The following is a 21,093-nucleotide window of genomic DNA, read 5'->3' as shown; positions in this document are numbered from 1 at the left end:
CTCTCTGGACACCAGCTGGGGACCCAACAATTCAATTCTGACAGTATCTGGAGCTACAGATCCCATACATTGAAGGGTCCCACAAGGCTGCCCCTACTTCAACTTCAGACTCCAGCCGTAGGTATAGAGTACCCAGGGTGCCCAGACTTTTGTCCAACTTGGTGACAAAATCAGGGGTTCCCACACACTCCCTCCAGTTTCAATAATTTGCTAGGATGGCCTACAGAATTCAGGAAAAAACTTACTATCACTGGCTTATTTTATATAAAGGGTACAAAATGAACAAGGTACCAGGTCCCAAGTTTCTGTCCCCATGGAGTTGGGGTGTGCCACCCTCCCTGAAGGTGGATGTGTTTGCCAACCCAGAAGCTCTCTGAACTTGATCATTTAGGGGTTTTATGGAGGTTCATTATGTAGGCATGGTTAATTAACTCATTGGTCATGGATGGTTAGGTCATCACCAGCTCCTCTCCCCTCCCTGGAGGCAGGGCATGGAGCTGAAAGTTCCAACCTTCTAATCCCCAGGGTGGGTTCCACCAGCCCTCAACCAGAAGCTATCTGGGGCCCACCACGCCCACCTCATTAGCATAAATTCAGGTGTGGCTTAAATGGGCTTGAATAACAAAAAAAATCACCCCCATCACTCAGGAAATTCTATGGGTTTTAGAAACATTCTATCAGGAACCAGGGACCAGATCCCATATTTCTGATCCTAACACACCACAGGCCCCACCGCAGGGCCTGGCACATGGTAGGTCTGCTTAATGAAGGACGCACAGTATTCTGCCAGCCTCACCATGAAACAAGGCTGCCACCTCCCCGCGGCCCTGAGAGCACCCAGCGCTGACCCACCACTGTGGGGTCAGGGGACTCTCAACAGTTTTAGAACCAGACAGAGCTAGCGTTACATCACACTTCCGTCGGGGCTTCCCACAAGCCCAGCTTTCTCAGGTCCGTGAGAGGGGCACAGGGCAACTCCGGCCCCTCCGGGCATGTGACAATAACGAGCGTAGACGTCAGGTCAAAGCAGAGAGACGGTGACTGCCTCGGGCGGTAATTTAGACAGGAAGTTCTGGCGGCCGGTGGGAGGGCCTGGTAGGGTCGGAGTGGTCCTGGGGACTAGCTTACTCCTCTGCCTCAGCTAGTGAGCTTCTGGAAGGCGCTGGCTCCCGGGAGGGTTCCCGCGGGTGCGGGGAACAGTAGGGGATCAGAGAGGTGCAGGTGCGACTCCGCCGCTGCCTGGGCGGGGGCGGGGGTGCGGCGGGTGGAGAGCTCTTCGGGTCCTGGGGAGCAGGGCTCTGGGAGCTGACGGGGTGGTCGGGCTCCACGGTGGGGAAGCAGCGGCGGAAGCACCGGGAGCCGCCTCACTGCGCACTTGCGCGCTAGCCTGGGCGGTGCACCTGGCGGCCGGAGCCTCACTCCCTCCACCTGTGAAATGGGCGCGTGCCCACAGCATGCCGCCCGCGTAACTGCGCGCGGAGCCGCGAAAGGAGACCCGTTTGCAAACCCGGAAGCGCCGGCGGGGGTGGGGCAGGGGGCGGGGCCTGGAGGCGGAGCCCGGCCTCAGGGCCGGCCGAGCCCCGAGTCGCAGTGGCCGCGGCAGCCGGGGAGGCAGCGGCGGTGGCGGCGAGCGACGGCGACAGTAAGTGCGGGCCGGCGGTCGGGCGCGGGCCTGGCCCCAGCCCAGCTCTTCAGGCTCCTGGTGGCTCCCCGGGCTCTCGCTGGGGGCGGCCTCCCCCCTCCCCAACCCCGCGGCCCTCCCGGGGGTGCTCCCCTGGAGCCTCAGAACCCCGACCCAGCCTCCAGCTCGGTGCGACGCCTCTCGCTCTGACCCCCCTTCCCCGGCGTCCATTCCCTTCCTTCCTTGCTCTCGCCTCTCACTTTCCTCTCACGTTCCCTCCTCCTGGGTCTGCGTTCTCCTCCAGATTCTCTTCCCGCCCCCTCATGAACTTCCTGAGATCGGACCTCACCGTTTGGATGTGGAGGGCCTGGGTATGGACAAGTTAGCCCAAAGTATCCAGAAGGTGGCTGAGAGCCCAAATTGGGGCGCCTGAGTCTGGGGGTGTCCCCGACCTCAAGGCAAATTCTGCCGTGGCCTCTGCCTGGCGCCCTGTGTTTCCCACAGTGCTTTCCCATAGGGTAGCCTCCCCAGCCCCTTGCCCCCATTTCACAGGTGAGGAAATCGAGGCACAAAGGCGAGATTGACTTAAGAGTCAGTCAAAAACTTCCTGGGAACCAGCGCCCAGACCTGAAAGATGGTCTGCGGTGGCCCCAGGCCCGACGAGTTTCTGCTGCGTTGAGCAGGGTCTACCCCTTGCCCCAAGTCAACCAGGACAGGAGCAGGGCTGAGCGCTGCGGATTCCTACAGGTGCCTGAGGAACACACCCCAGGCATCGCCAGCCCGGCCCCGGGGATGCCAGGACTCTTCCTTGCCTTTCTTCTTTTTTAATCCAAAGCCAGCAGCTAGCTTTCATAAAGAGTAATAAGACTTTGCTCACTCCAGTGCCCCAGCCTGTGACCTGAGTGAGAGAAAATTCCTGGCTCTTTCAGAAGCTTGGTCAAGGCCGAATGGTCCTGGACAAATAGGCCCCTGGAGCTGAGAATGGACTCCAGCCGAGTGTGGCCTGAGTGACTGAACGTTAGCCCCGGCACCTACCCCTGGAGTTTGAGCATCTGGAAAGGACCACTTGCCCATTGTCTGTTGTCCTATATGGGTCATAATTTTTACATTTTTAAACACTAATATAGAAACTGTATGTGTGTATGTGCACGTGTGTGTGCACGCATGGCCATGCTGTCTGGTTAGTTTGTTAGTGCTGAGCTCCCTGTGAACCAAAGCTGGGAAAAGGCTCTGCTCAACCAGGGGAGTTTAAAATAGACTTGCTGACACAGATGCTCTGGGCTTCCGGCCGCCTCCTGCCTGCCTGCTGCAGGGTACGTGCTGCCCCAGTAGGGGTACATATCCTGGCTGTTCAGAACCCATTCATTCAGCAGGTACTGATAAGGGTGCCCTGCAGTGCTGCCTTCGCCTCGGTTCACAGCTCACTGACCAGGAATTCTTCCAGAAGGTCTGTACTTGGAGCCAGTAGACAAGAATGCACATTGCCAACCACCTTCCTCCCAGGGAGGCCAAGGAATCCACATGGCCCTCAGACTGATTGGCTGAGTAACCTCACTTTTCCCATTTGTTAGCTGCATGACTTTGGGCAAATTACTCAACCTCTCTGAGCCTCACTCTTCGCCTATGAAATGGGTCTTAGAGTAGCACCTAACATATTGGGCTGTTGTCAGCCTCAAGTGCCAGGTACAGACCTGAACATGCCCCAGTGCTGGATTTAACTATTGGGAATTCTCACTGTTTGAATGTGGGACAAATCAATGTGGGACAAACTTTACATCCTCGTTCTTTGCATCTGATAAAAAGGAAGCAATAATTCCTGCCTAATTCTGAGAAATACTGTGCGGCTCTCCTGAAATAGCAGATAAGGCCCTATACTATACCTCTGTGACAGTGTTCGCATTTCTCCTGGTCTGGCTTAATGCTGAGTTAAGGCTCAGCCTCCTATGTGAGCCTAGATGCACTGATTTATTTATTGCAGAAGGGACTACAGACTGTCCCATCCTCAGTTTTATGGAAATTTTTCCCATTTATCAAGCTGCTGACACAGCCTAGGTGCTATATAGAGCATAGAAGTAGGCATGCTACCTTGCAGCCAAACTCCACAGCCAGCCAGCCAGCTGACAAGCCCAGGATGGCAGGGAAGATGCTGACACTTATCAGCATTGCCAGCCAGTTGCAATTTACAATACCATTGTAAAAAGGCTTCCCCGGGTTTGCAGATGGGGAAAGTGAGGCTCAGAACTTGGTGCCTTGCCCGAGGCCGTGTACACAATTGTTACTGGCAACCCAGAATCTTTAGTTTGTTTTAGCTGCTACTGCAGATGGGGAGTTGCTGTCTCGTGGTGGGATGTAGTGAACAGAGGTGGGGGCCCAGGCAGGAGCTGCAAACCCAGGCTTGGCCATTTGCCTGGTCTGTGACCTGTTCTTTGGACCTCAGTTTTCCCACAGTGAAATGAGGGAGTGGACTATTAGGTGTTTCAAACCAGCTTCTGGGGGCAGCTCTAGACACTATGAGGTTTACTTTTTTTAATGTTATTTGAATGCCTTTATTTTTATTTATAGTTTTTATTTTTGAACAGACAATACACTCACAAAGTTCAAAATTCAAGAGGCACAAAAGAACATGCAGTGAAGTCCCCAGCCTCGCTCCTCAGAGGCAACCACTGTTTGAAATTCCTTGTGTATCCTTCCAGAGGGTATACTTACATATGTGTGTATCTCCCCTCCTCACCGACCTGATCTGTGCTTCTTATGTACAGATAGTACCATATTCTACACAATTTCCTCCTCCTTAATTTTCTCCCACAAAGTTGAAAAGAGTTTAGAGAGCATTCTTGGCTCATCGAGGGGCCTAATTCTTTTTGTTGTGGCTGCTTAGAAATTTGAATGCCTTGAGACCAGGTTTGGCCTTCTGGACTGACTGCTACAGGCCCCACTATGCCACATTGCCTTACTCCCAGCCAACCTGTCTGCTACCATGTGGCCTCTGTATAGTTTGGGGGCATCCTGAGGTCACTTACAATGCTGACGTCTTGTCTTTGCCCCTAATAATTAAACCTGGAGCTCTCTAATCACACTTTGGTGACTCCACAGATCCCCAGGTAGGGGCAGAATCAGCTCTGTAAGATGGGTGAGTCTCCAGCTGTACCTGATCTCAGCTTCTGATCACCCTCCCTGTCTCTCCGCTCCAACAGTGGCCATCATCTCAGAAGATGACTTTCGTCATACCTCCAATTCCACCTACAGAACTGCAAGCAGCTCCCTCCAAGCTGACCAAGAAGCACTGCTTGAGAAGCTGCTGGACTGCCCGCCACCCAGCCTGCAGAGGCCCGAGGACCGCTACAACGGTACCTACATCATCTTCTTCAGCTTGGGCATCGGCAGCCTGCTGCCATGGAACTTCTTTGTCACGGCCCAGGAGTACTGGATATTCAAACTCAGCAACTGCTCCAGCCCAGCCACTGGGGAGGAGCCTAAGGACTCAGACATCCTGGTAAGGCGAGCTTCTCCCAGGGGGTTGGAGGTTAGTGGGGAACAAGCTTCCTGGAAGGGACAAAGGCTGAGTTCACTTGGGTACACCTTTCCAGGAAGGCTTGTTGCATGTTGCGAGTATGGATGCAAGTTGGGAGGCTGTGTAGAGTGTAGTACGTAGACGGAATTCATTTCAGCCCTAAGACATGCTCTGTGTTATGTATGAGGCCTTTTGTTTCGCATGGCAGGATAACATGGAATTGGATAAGACACAGTCCCAGCCTTCACATTGCTTAGTATTTAACTTGGGGAGGAGATGCAAATGATGAGTCTGTGTAGTGTGGTATAGTAATTGACCCCAAAATCCTGAGTCTATGCCTCCATGGGTTTGAAAGGGTGACTCTAATAGCATCAAGTTCAGCTATGACTTGCAGAAAATTCCAAAAGAGCAGTGGCTACCACAAGATGGAAGGAAGGTCATTTTCTCTCATGTGCAAGCCTGGAGGGGCCAGCCCAATGCTGGCATGATATTCCATGTTGTCAGGAACCTAGCTGCTCCACCATCTGTAGCTTCCATGTTCAAGATCACTTCATAGCCCAAGATGGCTGTAGGAGTTCTTGCCATTACATCACATAGGAAGAGGAGGAGAGGCGTAAGAACATAAACACTCTGGGAATTAAGCACATGGCTTCTGCTCATATTGTATTGGCCATAACGCAGTCATGTGACCACATGCACCTCAAAGGAGGCTGGGAAATATAGTCTTTAAGCATAGTCTTTATTCCAGAGAACCATGTACCCAGCTCAGATGAGAGTTTGTGTAGTTGTGGAAGACAGGGGCAATCGAAGAATGGGGATAAGTAGTCTTGTCATAAAGGGAGAGATCTCTGCAACTTAGAAGAATGGGGAGGAGACATTCCAGGTGGAAGGCAAAGTCTGAGCTATGGTAGGATGGGAGGAAAGTTCAGTCGTCTCTGAGGAACAGGGAACCGTCTAGTTTTCCCGAATGTGGGGCACCCACACACATAAGAGACAGATAAGGCTTGATTTTATTGCCTCGGCCTTGAAGTCCTTGCTCGGGACTTGAATGTCAAGGTGAGGAGTCTCAGTTTGGTTGGCAGTGGCATCAGGTCTACCCTTGCCACCTGGGGCTGCTCACTTTGTGGGCTGACTTTTCCCTCAAACAGGGCAAGTGTTAAAGAAAAAATAATTCTGCCACTTGTTAAAGCAGTAGGGAAGCCTTTACTCAAGACTGTTGCAGTAAGGGAGAGAGACTGGGCTCACCTACTGCAAGGACCGGAGAAGGCAATGGCACCCCACTCCAGTTCTCTTGCCTGGAAAATCCCATGGATGGAGGAGCCTGGTGGGCTGCAGTCCATGGCGTCGCTAAGAGTTGGACAAGACTGGGTGACTTCACTTTCACTTTTCACTTTCATGCATTGGAGAAGGAAATGGCAACCCACTCCAGTATTCTTGCCTGGAGAATCCCAGGGATGGGGGAGCCTGGTGGGCGGCCATCTATGGGGTCGCACAGAGTCAGACACGACTAAAGCGACTTAGCAGCAGCACTGCAAGGACAAGAGGGGATTTATGGCCAGGGAGCAAAGCGAGAGGTCAATGGATGGAAAATTCCTAAGAGGAGCTGTCAAGGATAGGGTTTTTTTTTTTTTCTCTCATAAATTAATGTTTTATTATACTTTGGTTTAGTATAAAAATTGTCAGTAACCTTACTTGGGAAATAGCCAGAGCATTTGAGAATTCTTTTAAAAATTTATTTTATTGAAGTATGGTTGAAAGAGCCTCAGTTTCCACAACTGATCCAGAGCAGTGTCTGTTCTCTCTTGAAAGCTCATGGATGGGGGAAGTAGGGTGTCTCTGAAGGCAAGCCAGACTGGGGCTTGCCAGCTGCCACCTGTCGCCTCTAGGGCTGCCCCAGGGAACAGGAACAGGATACCCTAGCTGACCCAGCCATACCCCTCAACTGGCCTGGGAGTTGGCTCACCAACCCTCTTCTGAAAGTACATTTGAGATCCCTGACCTAACCCCGTGGAACTTTCGATGAGTCTGACATTAACTGAGGCTTCCCTCTTGTCTGACTGGAAGGGCTTTTCCAGTTACATGGTCACCCAGGGAGCTTTTTCAAAAATTCCAGTCTGGGCTCCTCCCCCTGACATTCTGATTGAATCAGGCAGAGATGAAGTGGACATGGGAATTTTAAGACTTCACGTCTCCTCCTCCAGCCCCAGCCCCTAGATTCTGACACCCTGCGAGTGCCTCTCTCTGTTAACTGAGGAATTCATAGATGCTTCTAGGGACCAGAGCAGCCAGTATAAACTCATTTCGCTGCTGAAGGGCTGTCACAGGAATATAATGTAGTAATTTAGAGCGTCCTGCTCTAGGTGTGGTCTTGGAACCAGGCTTCACTGGGAGCGTGTTCGTGAGGCAGTCTCAAGCCCCTGGACTGGCTGAGTCAGGAGTTGCTAACATGCCACCCTGGTGACTGGCAGGCATGGTGGAGCTAGGGCAGGGCTTCTAGAAACAGACTGTGTGGGTTCAAACCCTACCTCTGCTCTTAGCTCCCTGGCGTCTCAGTGCTCATCTTGCAGTATGTAACAGGAGGATTATACCCCCACCAGCTTCTTAGGGTTGTTATGAGGATTAAGTAAATTAACATGCACACACAGCACTTAGAGTCTGGTACCACTGCTGTGAGTGCCGTATAAACATTATTATTATTATCATTCGAGCGATGGGGCCCACACTCTGAGCTGCATGTGGCCCTGGTGTATTTCCAGACGGCTGGCTTAGCCGGGGTGCTTTATGATCCACTTTTGTTTACCAGTGACTCAAGCGTCCCAGCTTTCTGCCAGCCTCGGTAAATCAGCCAGCCCACTTGGGCTTCATCCAGAAGATCCCCGTCTGCCTGGGCCAGCACCCGGCCTCGGGCAGCCCCCAGGGCTGGTTCCATGTGCACCTGTCCCGCCTCCCCCTCTGCCTGGTGGCCCGGGTGGGGAGGACATGCAGTCCCATGTCTGGGAGCCTGCCCTTGCCCGGTGGCCGTGTGCCGTGAGCCGCTCTGGCTGCAAGGCAGTCCTTTCCCAGCTGCAGGCACTTAGCATTCCAGGCCCTGCTACTGTGCTTTATTGCCTCTTTCCAAGTGCTGGCAGGTGCAGATGCAGTACCAGCGGCTGCCCGGAGCTCCTGGCTCCTGGCATCAGAGATGAGAGACCTGTCACCCTTCGATTCATGGGCCGGGTTTGGGAAGCAAGCATGCTGGGGTGTTTCTGCATTTTGTGGACCATTTTTCTTTGCCTAATTCCTCATTTCTGCCACCCTCCTCCCCAGTTCTTTTCCCCTCTCTTCCTGATTTCCCTGTGAGAGGTGATTGGTCTGTGCTGTCACCTGAGGGCTACATCTTGGGGAGGGAGCCGGAAGAGTCAGACATCCGCCTTCAGCCGCCCCTGCAGCTCAGTTAGCTGTGGGTCTGGCTGTTGTGTTTTCTCTGTACTTTCTTTTGTATTTCCCAGGGATGGATACCTTTGGGTGGGGAGTTTGACTCTATAGGAATTTTGCACAGACTGCCTCCCCCCCCAACCCCCACTACCCAAATTATGTACTTTCAAGGTCACCTGCCTTCTCAGGCTCATTTCCTTCGGCCTGGAGCAGCCTTGGGATGGTTTAGAAAGCTTTCTGCTCACCTGTCCCCTTGTCTCCATTTTCTGGAATAAGAACTTTGAATAAACTCACCACAAGAATGTGGGCCCAGAGCCAAAAAAAATTAGAGCGTAAACAAGGAAGAATTGACAGGAAAATCTGATGCAGGGGGAACCACGATGACTGCCATATTCTGAGCCCGACTATAGGCCCACCATGCTGGCAAGGGTGTTAAACACGGTGTCTCTTGTTAACCCTGTTTGTTTGTTTTTTTTTTTCCAGACAAAAAAGCTAAAGGCTCAAAGAGGTTCGATAGCCTGCCCCTAATCAGATAGCTAGAAGGGTTGTAAACAATTTTACGGAGAACTTAGGTGGATGGATGACTGCAACATTTGTCATGTTCAGAGGGTGGTGCAGAGGGGACTGTTGTGGAGACAGGGGCCGACCCACACCTGGATTGGGCCAAACCCTGTCTTTCTTCCTATGGAGAGCCTGACTCTGGTCTGGTCTCCTTTCTACCCAGGAAGCCCAGGGCCCTTAGCTCTACTCCTGGATTCTGGACCCAGTTTCCAAGGTGTCAGCTGATCCCTCCCCAACCCCCCACTTTCTCCACCCCGGCCCCAGTCCTCCCTTGGCTCTGGGGTTTTTAAACCATCCCTGATCCTGTGGGGCCTTCTTGCCCTCCCCTCGGCCTTTCCTGCAAGCCTGTAGACTGCTGCTTGGCCAGGGACTGTCCGTCGGCCACACACCCCCTTTCTGACACAGAGAGGACAGTGGTGACGTTTTCCCCTGGTCATTCTCTGTCACGAGGCTGCCATGGCCCCTCCCCACACACCCAGGGCTCCTTTCTGAGAGGGCTGTGGACACGGCCAGGTCATAGGTGGGACCCACAGTCTGAGTTGGTGTCAGCAGGGCCAGAACCCGGGCCTGGCAATCTATAGCTGTCCCATCCATCAGCTGACCAGAGGGGGTCCCAGTGGCCCAGTCCTAAGGAGTGGAGGCAGGAGGCGGGTGCATCTCTGACTCTTGGGAACCTCCCCTGCTGCCAGCCGTCTGAGCTATGGGCTTCTCATCGGCATCCCCAGCCTCCAGTGCACTTCCCCCTCAGGCCCTCACCCCACAGCTGCTGGTCCTGACCACTTATTCTGGGGAGCCATGCTCTCAGCACTTTGCATTAGCTTGTTTGACCCCACTGCACCCTGTGAGGTGGGAAGTGTTGTCTTCCATGGTGACAGCACACTTTTCACAGACCGTTCGCTCCTCAGGGGTAGTGAAATCAGGCCTCTGACTGTATGTCCCTGTGTTCCCAGCAAAGAGTTGCACATGATAAATATTCGTTGCATTAGTTATTATACGACTGGGGAGGAAAGCCTCGTGACCCCAGTCCAAAAGAGGGCTTTGCAAGGGAGCAGAAGGTCTGGAGGTCACAGTGGTCACCACTGAAGGAGTTCTGATGTTTCAGGTGGTGGGCAGAGACATGAAGTGGGGTTCCTGCCTCGGGAAGGGACCCAGGTTGATCTGATTTAGCAGGTGGGGATCTTGAGCATCTTCCCACTTATGGTAGCTTTGTCCTCACCCAACCCCTCAGCCCCACCCAGCGGGGCAGGATAGCATGACTGGGGAGCTATTCTTACAGCTAAGGGCAGGCATCCCAGTCCAGGGAGGAGGGTTCAGAGCAACCAGGATGAACTAGTTTAGAGAAGGACACATTATCAGATGCCTTGGTTATGACTTGTTGGTTTTACAGAGTCCCCACCACGCAGCCTGTGCCCGGCACCAGTGGACCCACCATCTTACTAATATTTCGTCTGCAGGATGACCTGGTGAGTTAGGTGCTAGGCCCAGTTTTCAGATGGAGAAGCTGAGGCTCACAGATTTGGAGCTAGTGACCCAACGTCACTGACTCCCAAGTGACAGAACTGGGCTATGGACCAGTCTGGAAGTTAGCAAGAGCCTGTGCTGGTAAGCAACATGCTCTGGACTCTCCATCTCCCCTGGTGTCCTCGGTTCTGGCTCCCCACTAGAATCACCCAGTGAGCTGTGAAACCTACCTGCCTGCCCCACCCATCCAATTCTGGTAACACTGAAGGAGGGGCCTGGACACAAGTATTCTAAAGCTTTCTGGGTGAGGCTAAATGTGCAGCCACATGATCTAAGAGAAGGGTTACCAGGTGGGGGTAAGGAGCAGCCTCCACCAGATCATCCATCAGACAGGCTTAGGCTACCTCATGAGAGATGTAAGTGAGCCCTCTGAAAGGACCTCCTACAGTGCAGGTTGTCAAAGCTGGCAGTGGAGGGGAGGATGAAAGTAGGCTCCCTGCTGGAAGTCCAAGGAATGGCTTTCCTTGACCTGGGCTTCTTCAGAGAGAGTGGGGTCCTCACTGGGACCCTTCCAAACAGAAATGATGGTGCTGAAAGCTCAGCTTCTATGCACCGGTGCTGAATCAAATCTGGGAGACAGAGTTTGGGGTGAAGTAGAGAAGAATAGCTTTGTTGCTTTGCCGGGCAAAGGGAGACACAGCAGGCTCCTGCCCAAAATATTATGTGTCCCTACATGGGAGGATTTGGTGAGGAGTTTTATAGCAATAGTTCAAGAGTGGGGTTGCTGATAAGAGGAGTGTGTGTGTGTGCAGGGCCTGCACGCCTTTAATCTGGCCTCAGGTCGTCTTCTGTGCAGTGAAGAATGCTAATTCCATTTGTTGGGGGTTTTGATTCTGTAAAGATCTCAGAGATATTGTGTATCCCATGAGGTGGAACCAGAACCCAGCCCCAAGGCTGCACTGTTTTTTCTTGGCTGCCCTTCCCTTATCTCTGTATAGCTTCCCAGATTAGCAGCTGCTGGAATCTGCCCTTTGGAAGCTGGAGTCTGTTCCCTGCAAGAAGAAAGGACAGAAAGGCTCCCGTGCTCAGAAGCCCTGCAGGGTCCTGCTCAGTTTCACTGAACGGGAGTTCTGGTATTCCTTTGACCTAAACACTTCAGGCTCGATTAATTCCTCAGCATGCCTCTGCCGTTCCCCCAGGGCCTGACAACCTGGGGAAGAGGCTTCAGCCCTTCCTCCGGTCACGCGCTTAGCCACCCTCCTCTTACTCCTCACTTGCCAGCCTCCTGGAAGAGGAGCAGTAGGGCCGACTGGGTCCTGAGGTGGACGTCCTAGCACCTGGGGTGACACGGGCAAGAGCAGGGGGGCCATGAGGCTGGAGGCCCACCGTTCAGTGGAGGTGGTCCTGGTCTCCCCTCTCCTGCGCGGCTGCCTCTGTGAGGACCAGCCAGTGGGCTGTGACCTGCTCCTGGAGTTTCAGAGCCACGGGTCATTTCTTCGGTAAATGCTCAGTGCCTGGGAGGAAGCTGGGTCTGTCTGTCCCCTGCAGGGGAGTTGGGAGGAGCCCAGGAGGGTGACAGGACTTTATTCAGCTCCAGTTTTAGTGGTGCCCTCCCTCACTATGTGGCTTGGGGTCAGGCTCTGTGGCTTCTGGGTCTTTTGCACGCAGACCCACCTGCAGTCTCTACAGAGTGCTCAGGATATTATTGCTGGGAGGGAAGCCTGGTATTTACTGAGCATCTCCTGTGAGGCATCTGCAGTGTGCGAACTGGGCCAAATCCTTATAATATTCACCACCTTTACCAAACTCTCACCCTGTGCCAGCCACTGCACTAACAGCCCTGGTTTGTTTATTAATTCCATGAGATTTATTAAACAACCTACTGTGTGCCAGAGGTTTTCTTTATCTCTCTTGGTCGTTATAGCCCTCAGGGTATTATTATGCCCATTTTACAGAGAAGGAAACCAAGGCTCGAAAAATACAAGTGATTTGTTCCCAAGCACAGTCAGTGACAACTGTTACTCAAGCCAGGCCATCTGAACCTGCGTTGTCCGTGCCCTCATTTCCTGTGCCCCAAAGCTGCCTTTCTGATCTTGGGTCGCCTCGGCCTGCAGTGGCTTGAAGCAGGGCTTGGGTTCCCAGGTAGGGATTGAGGCTGGCTCATGGGGGTGAGAGCACCAGATCCTAGCCACTAGACCAGTGGTCAGTGACAAGGGCCCAGCCCCTTCACCTTTGCAGAAAAGAATTTCCACAAAGTTGGAAAGTAGTGAAGGAAGTGAAGAGTTTATTAGGGGAAGAAAGAGTACACAGTACATGTGGGTAGACACATGGGCAGACTCAGAGAGAGAGAGAGTCCCAGAGTCGCACCCTGGTGGCAGTTTGAATTACTTTAATGGGGCATTTCTTCTGGGTGTCCTTTGGCCAGTCATTTTGGTTTGCCTGGTTCACAGTCCATATTTGGGCTTCCCTGGCGGCTCAGACAGTAAAGCGTCTGTCTACAATGCGGGAGACCTGGGTTCGATCCCTGGGTCGGGAAGATTCCCTGGTGAAGGAAATGGCAACTCACTCCAGTATTCTTGCCTAGAAAATCCCATGGATGGAGGAGCCCGGTGCAGGCTACTGTCTGTGGGGTTGTAAAGAGTCGGACCCAACTGAGCGACTTCACTTTCACTTTCAGTCCATATTTGGTATATCTCAGGATCATCACATGTGTGTGCACGCCTCTCTTAGCCAAGATGGATTCTATCGAAAAGGTTGTGGGTAGCTTAGCATCAGTAGATATCATTCCCCTTTAGACCTCCAAGGAGCCTTTCTGTGCCTGTGTGGTCAGGAAGGTACCCTGACTTCAAGAATAAGAAATATGTGGCCTGGTCCAGCCTCCTCCCTTAATTGTCCTGCCCTGTCTTGGAGCTTCGGTCCTCAGGGAATGAATCCCTTATCACTTTACCCCGGGGGTGGGGGTGGGGGAGGGCCCATCTGCCTCCTGCCTCATTTCCAGATGTTTTCAGACTGCTTTTGACCCCAGTGCACGTCTCACCTGGCAGAACCTACCTGTCTGTAAGGGAAACAGCGCTTCACGAAGCAGCATCTACACTTTTAAAAGAAGATCTCTGATTGTAGTTTTCAAAGAGGAGCAAGAGATCATGGGGCTGATTTTATAAATGGCTTATAAGCCACCCAGGCTGAAGATGGAGAGTTTGCTTTGGGATTTAACCTTTGGTACGAGCCCATGATGGCCTTGGGGAGCAGTGATGTGGGGGAGGGGCAGAAGCTGGACCTGAGGCGGTGGGGGAGAGGATGGGGGAGGAACTGGGGAGACTGCACACCTGGGAAATACCTCGAGGTGTTCTACTCTGAAACTTTCTCCCTTTGGAAGTTTGGAGCGGGAGTTACAGGGGGACATGTGGTCAGGAGGGTATGGATTTCTCTGGGTTTGTTTTGTTTTTAATGCAGGGGAAATGGCAGGCAGTGTGTATGCTTGTGTGAGTGGGCCAAGTGGAGGGGGGACCATGGGTGCTGAGGAAGATGAGGAAGCAGAGCTGGGTGAGGTCCGCAAGCAGATAAGGCCTGTGCTCAGAGCACAGTGGAGGGGTCCCAGCCAAGCCCACAGATGATTCATCCTCAGGAACAGGAGAGAAGGCAGCCAAAGAGAAAATGAAATAAAATTTTGGTCCTGACCTATTAAGTGGATTTCATATCCGTCAAGGGGTTGCAACCTGTTATTTGAAGAGCCCTTCACCTGTTTGCCTGTGACCTCACAGTCAACCATAAGGATGCATTTTCCCCAGAGAGAAGGAAAGTGAAGCGGTAAGTGACGTGCTGATGCCATAGGGCTGTGAAGACAAGGGTAGGGACTATAACCCAGGGATACCTGAGGCTGCGTTAGATTTTCTGGGGCGCTTCGGCAGACACTCAGATTCTCAGGCTCCACCCTGCTGGCTGCCTCTCCCGGGCGGGCCAGGTGCTCCTGACCTAGCCAGCTGGCAGGGGGCTGGGCATCCAGGTCTCCTCTGTGCCACACGCTGTTCCTTGAGAAGCTTGCGCCTCTCTGGATGTAGATAGATCATGGCCCTCCTGCCGTCTACTCCTAGCGCAACTCACATCTGTATTAAGGCAGGATTTTGCCTGAGCCCTGTCATCCCAGAAAAGGAGACAGTAGGGGCAGTCTGGGGGTCAGGCAGAATGGGAGGGGGGCTCCAGGCTTCTTGCGCAGGGCATGGGCGAGTGGTTGCCAGGCAGAGGGCAGGTCCCTCCCCTCGCACTGCCCAACAGCCTGGGCAAACATGGATGGCTGCTCTAAACCATTTTTTAAAATTAGAACCAAAGTGAGTCATTTTTTTTATTCCCTTGTCCACCCTCTGATTCTAACTGCAGACCCAGCCAGCATGCCATTCCCAATAAATATACTGTGATGGCTTTTTCTTCTGTTTTTAGCTCTTGCTGTGTCCTGCAGAGGGAGAGAAAAAGCCTAGCCTGAGATGCCGTCACTCGTGCCTTCGATGGCCTCGACTTCTCTTTTTGTTTTCTCCCCATGTGCTCAGGGCCCCTCTCCACACCGGCACCTTGCACCCTGGCCCTCCCAAGCTATTGATCACTACCCCTCGGTTTTATTCCTTCCCTCTTTCGTCCTTAGAATCTAGAGGCGATTTCCTCGACAAATTCGAGGGCTTTGAGTCTCCTTAATGTGATTGATCATCCCAAGGATCCAGAGAGCAGAAACAGACTGCAGTCGTTGTGGGCGCCTTTGTTACAGGGCCGTCACCTGGGAGGGGCATGTGGTGGCGGCAAGGACTGGGGGGTGGTCCTCTTGGGAGTCCTGTCTGTGTCTACACTTGTGTGTGCACACATCTGAGGTGTGTAGCAGCCTATGGTTTCTGCCCACATGGACCTCAAAAAGAGAAACAGGCTCCCTGTAGAGGAGAGGTCATGTTGGGTGAGGAATTGCAACCTAGGCTGCTAAGGACTCCCTCCTCCTGGTGGTTCTCCTGGGTTTCCTTCTACAGAGAGAGTCTGGAGCACTGCCACACCACCTCCACGTTACACACATGCCGCAGGGCCTGGTCCCTGCCCTCAGCGGTCAGCCCTGGGGGCCGATGCACGTCAGCCCTCTGGGAGCTGCAGAAACTGAGGGTAGATGGGGAGTTTCCTTGAAAGACCTCTTCCTCCTCGCCCTGGCCACATGGTCAGGCAGCAGATGAGGAGGGACAGGCTGGCCAAGCAACATCAGGGGCCGAGCCCCAAATCAGCTCTCACCCCGTGGAGACTGTGCGTGGACTTATAGGCTTCCAGTTTCTCTGACCTTTTGTTCTGTCTGTTTCTGAGCCCTTTCCCTGCCGACTAAGGTTCTAGCCTGACGGTGTGTGGTGGTGGTGGATTGATGAGTCACGAAGTCGTGTCCGATCTTGCCACCCCATGGACCGTAGCCCGCCAGGCTCCTCCGTCCATGGGATCTTCCAGGCAGAAATTTTGGAGCGAGGGTGTATAGGTAGCACATAAAGGATGAAGATCCCAGGCCTGCTTGCCCCTGGTCAGGGACCAGGTGAAGGTGAAGGGGGGCGGGGAGCAGAGTGGAAGGTTGGCAGAAGTGATGTTGCCATTTACCCTGCTCACCCTGCCTGGTGGAAGGACCTGGGGTTCAGGAGGGCTGGGTTGTTTCTGACTCTTTGTCGAATTTGCTGGGTGACTTAGGGCTCTTGTTTCCTTAAGAAACTAGATTGAGGCTGGCAAACTTTTTGCAAAGGGCTAGATGGTAAATATTTCAGGCTTTTTGGGCCACGGGATCTCTGTGGCAGCTGCTTGGCTCTGCCCTTGTAGAGTGAAAGCCACTGTGGATAATTCATAAACAAACAAGCATGACTTTTTCAGTATTTCCCAAAAAAAGGAAGCTGGACAGATTTGACCCCAGGCCAATCTCTTGCCAACCCCAGGACTGGCCGCTCCCTGTGGTTCTTCCTCCTACAAGTGTTCTGAGATCTGCTATAGAGGTGCCTAACTGGCTTGATTTCTCTTTATAACACTTACACTGCCTGACATATTGCCTGTTTATTTCCTTATGCGTTTGCTGACTGTCTCCTTGACCCGAACGTCAGTTCCATGAAAGCAGGAACTTGAACTAAATCCCTCTGAATCACTTCTGGGCTCAGAAAGATGAGCAGAGTGAGGAGCTGACGGATAAGTGTGTGTAGAGGACCTGTCTGTGCTGGACTCATGGGGAGAGGGCACGGGAGGAAGACCCTTGCAGGATTAGATGCCGTGGTCCAGCATTCAGGGGGCTGGACTCTCACCATGGGGTCAGTTTTGCACAGAATACACTGGAGCAGATGTCCTTCCCTGCCCAGTCGAGTTGCTGAAGCCTGAAACTGAGGGGTTACCCTTTGTCTTCCTCTGTCCTTCTACCCCCGCAGTCAGCCTACCTCTGAAACGCCTTAATCCCTCTAGTTCTTCCCTCCATGGCCTCGGCCTCGCTGGCTCCCAGGGTGTCCCCTGCCATCAGTTCTCCATGGAGGCTGCAGAAGTGGTTTCTTTAAGGCAAAATAGAGAGGCCAGGTAAGGGGACAAAGGACTGGGTCTGAGCTGTGTGACTTTGAACAAGTACCTGACCTCTCTGAGCCTCAGTGTCCTTGTCTGCAGTGTCGAGGGATTACGTACATGAAGAACACTTGAAATAGCTCTGCATGGTGGGGCTTGGTGAGTGGGTGAGTGGGTGCTGGTCCCCAACTTCTCAAAGGCTTAGAACCTCACATCCAAACTCTGGCCTCAGCCAGTTTGGTCCCCCCTTCTCTCCCTCACTCCCTGGATTCCAGAATCACCCTGGTTTTTCAGTTGTTTGAACGCACCAACCTCATTCATCCCCTCACCTTTCATAAGCTTATCCTTGGGTCTCTGTTCACATGTTACTGTCTCACTACCCTCGCCAATAGAAGTCCCCGCATTAGGCCCTGTTTTATTCCCTTACTTGGTTTTTCTTTTCATTGCATTTGTTACAATTTGCTGTCCTTTAAAAAGCTTGTTTACTCTTTTTTTCCTCCCTAACTAGAGTACCCCAGCCTCTAGCGCATGCTGGGCAAATAGAGGGTGCTCAGCCATTACCTGTTGCATAAATGAGTGGGCTCTGAACGATTGACTGCCTTTAACATTTCTTGAGTGAATGAATGAGTGGATACATGCATAGCCCCTGCCACCAGCTTCTGCCCCTCCATTCATTCCACTACCTTCTGCCAGGTGACCCTCTAGACCTAGCACTGACCATATGGTTTTGCTGTTCAGAGGCCTTCCATAGCTCCCTGCTGCTGCTGCTGCTGCTAAGTCGCTCAGTTGTGTCCGACTCTGTGCGACCCTATAGACGGCAGCCCACCAGGCTCCCCTATCCCTGGGATTCTCCAGGCAAGAACACTGGAGTGGGTTGCCATTTCCTTCTCCAGTGTGTGAAAGTGAAAAGTGAAAGTGAAGTCTCTCAGTCGTGTCCAACTCTTCGCGACCTTATGGACTGCAGTCCCAGGCTCCTCCGCCCATGGGATTTTCCAGGCAAGAGTACTGGAGTTGGCTGCCATTGCCTTCTCCATCCATAGCTCCCTAGTACCATCTGAAATAAACACCCCTCTTCAGCCTGCTACATGAGACCACCCATTATCCTTCTTCACCCCCATGTGCCATCATATAACCAAACTGGAGCTTAAAAAGGGTCAAAAGGGAGGAGACAGTGCGTGCAGAGGTCCAAGGAGGGGCCAGGAGGCCGGGCTGCATGGGGAAGAGTCCACAGCTGCTGGACTTTGAAAGGCAGACAAACACAGGACAAATGGGCTTGGATTGGGGGTGAGGAGGTGTGGGCAGAAGAAGGAGCTGAGCAAAGACATGGGTGGAGCTGGGATCTGGTGGAGTGAGCATGAGCCACAGTCAGCTGCTGGGGATATGGGGACCAGCAAATGAGGGCGCGGGGGTGAGAGTGAAAGGGAAACCAAGCAAACTTTGAGAGGAAGATAGAAAAGGAGGAGGAACCCTGGGCCTTTGGAGGGGGCTTGCCTTGAGGGCCTTTGGAGGGGGGCTTGCCTTGAGGGCCTCTGGAGGGGAGCTTGCCTTGAGGGCCTTTGGAGGGGCTTGCCTTGAGGGCCTTTGGAGGGGGGCTTGCCTTGAGGGTCTTTGGAGGGGGGCTTGCCTTGAGGGCCTTTGGAGGGGGGCTTGCCTTGAGGGCCTTTGGAGGGGGGCTTGCCTTGAGGGCCTTTGGAGGGCGGCTTGCCTTGAGGGCCTTTGGAGGGGGGCTTGCCTTGAGGGCCTTTGGTGGGGGGCTTGCCTTGAAGGTCTTTGGAGGGGGGCTTGCCTTGAGGGTCTGTGGTTGGGGAGGGTGGAGCTTGGGCTCAGGTAGGATGGCCAGCTGGCAGTGGAAAGTATTCTGGAGGCAGAAACTGATGCATGTGTGGGGCTGTCGTGGCCAGGGAACGGGCAGGGCTGTAGCGCAGGAGGGAGGAAACTAACAAGGCCCGTGGCAGAGAGAGCAGGACAGGAGGCCAGGGAGGTGGCCCATGAGTCCAGGTTGGGGGGTTCCTGTTCCTGTGGCTGCCTCACGACCCAGGAGGCGTGGAACAAGCAGGAGTTTCATCCTCAGGGTTCTAGAGGCTAGAAGTCAAAATCAAGGGGTCAGCAGGACCATGCTGCCCCTCTCCCTGCCCCCTCCCCCGACAAAGACTCTGGAAGAATCTTGCCTCTTCCAGGTTTCAGGACTCACAGTCAGCCTTGAACCTCCTTGGCCTCTGGCAGCACTGCTCTGGTCTCGGCCTCTGCGTTCCCTGGGCGCCCTCCCTGTGTGTCTGTCCAGGCGCCCTCTCCTTCTTGGAAGGACGCTAGTCCTTAGATTTAGGGCTCACTCTTATCCAGTATAAGCTCATCTTAACTAATTATATTTCTATAAGACCCTGTTTCTTTCTTTTTTTTTTTTTAGGTTTTTTATTTTTTTAACTTTAAAATCTTTAATTCTTACATGTGTTCCCAAACATGAACCCCCCTCCCACCTCCCTCCCCATAACATCTCTGTGGGTCATCCCCATTCACCAGCCCCAAGCATGCTGTATCCTGCGTCAGACATAGACTAGCGATTCAATTCTTACATGATAGTATACATGATAGAATGCCATTCTCCCATATCATCCCACCCTCTCCCTCTCCCTCTGAGTCCAAAAGTCCGTTATACACAGCTGCGTCTTTTTTCCTGTCTTGCATACAGAAGACCCTGTTTCTAAATCAGGTCACCTCTGAGGTCCTGTGAAAGTGAAAATCGCTCAGTCTTACTGGCCCCATGGACTATACAGTCCATGGAATTCTCCAGGCCGGAATACTGGAGTGGGTAGCCTTTCCCTTCTCCAGGGGATCTTCGCAACCCAGGGATCGAACCCAGGTCTCCCGCATTGTAGGCGAATTCTTTACCAGCTGAGCCACAAAGGAAACCTTGAGGTTCTGGGTTACTGTGAGTCTGGGGGGACACTTTTCAGCCCATTATAGGGGTGGCATGTGTGTCAGGAGCCCATGGGCTGAGAACAGGCCTTGGATGTGGGTGGACTGCAAAGGGGACCCTTCAAAGGAGACTTTCTATAGAGCCATCCAGGAGCGATAAGGAGTTCAGACTGAGGGCAGAGGCTGCTTTTTTAGGGAGCTTGGAGTGAAAGGAAGGAGGGGCCTGGTAGCTGGGGAGAGTGAAGTCAAAGAGGTGTTTGTTTTTTTTTTTTTCTTAGCCCAAAGGAGACCTGAGTGGGCATGTTAGGCAGGAGAGAAGGAGGAAGCAGCAGTGCAGGAGAGAGAAAATGCAGACGAGGATGCTGAGGCTTCGCGGAGGAGTCTCCCAGAAGCCGGCTCTGGTGGAGGAAGGGCACCTTCTTGCCCCAGAGAGCTTTACACAGAAGGGAGGAAAGGCAGAGAGGCTCCTTCCGGAAAACCTCAAGAACTTTGCTTATTATCCTCTGGCAGGAATTCCAAAGTAGCTGTGCAAAAAGATCGCAGTCTGGGAAGGCCTTCTAAGCTATAAAAGAGCAAGAGCGATAGTAACCCCAGGGACTCTGGGCCTGGAAGCTGCCAGCCTTGAGGCCAGCTCAGGCCAAGCATCACGGCTGATGTGAGAACAGCGTGCAAGGGTTTCATGGGGACTTCTTTCCTCTGAGTGGCTGGGTCATCTTTCCGGACCTCACCTGTTGACACCAGCTTTGTTGTGCCCTTGGGTCCCTGGTATCCCATCACACCTAGGTGGATTTGCACTTCTGTTTCTCTCACCTGTCTGACATTAGAAACAGGCACTGCCCCTCCCGCCCTGCCCAGCCAGCCCTCCCTGTTCATCCAGGCCTTGGGCCACAAACCCCTTAGCTTTCTGAGGCCAATGCCCCAAACAGGGGCCTTAGAACCTGCAGACAGAACGCTACCTGAATCTTTGTGGGGATACCGGCCCTCTGCTCCATTCTTGGCCTGCCGAGGAACCCCACCCAATGCCGGGGTGAGGGTGCCTCCCCAGCAGCATCTGGGACACAGAGCTTGGCTCTGCACTGTCCAA

General features: G+C 53.1%; 1 protein-coding gene across 1 annotated transcript in view; it reads left to right on the top strand.

Annotated features, from left to right (window-relative positions):
• Positions 1-278: 278 nt before the first annotated feature.
• The window catches only part of SLC29A3 (solute carrier family 29 member 3), a 46,327-nt gene continuing 25,512 nt past the window's right edge, over positions 279-21,093 (top strand). Inside the window, exons 1-3 of the mRNA XM_052639728.1 lie at positions 279-287; positions 971-1,037; positions 4,816-5,114. Coding sequence (XP_052495688.1) covers positions 279-287; positions 971-1,037; positions 4,816-5,114 — 375 coding nt within the window. The remainder of the gene's footprint in view (positions 288-970; positions 1,038-4,815; positions 5,115-21,093) is intronic.

Source organism: Budorcas taxicolor, chromosome 5, assembly GCF_023091745.1.
Source record: "Budorcas taxicolor isolate Tak-1 chromosome 5, Takin1.1, whole genome shotgun sequence".
NCBI lineage: Eukaryota > Metazoa > Chordata > Mammalia > Artiodactyla > Bovidae > Budorcas > Budorcas taxicolor.
The sequence above is the reverse complement of the archived record's forward strand: the minus strand, read 5'-3'. Positions and strand labels throughout refer to the sequence as shown.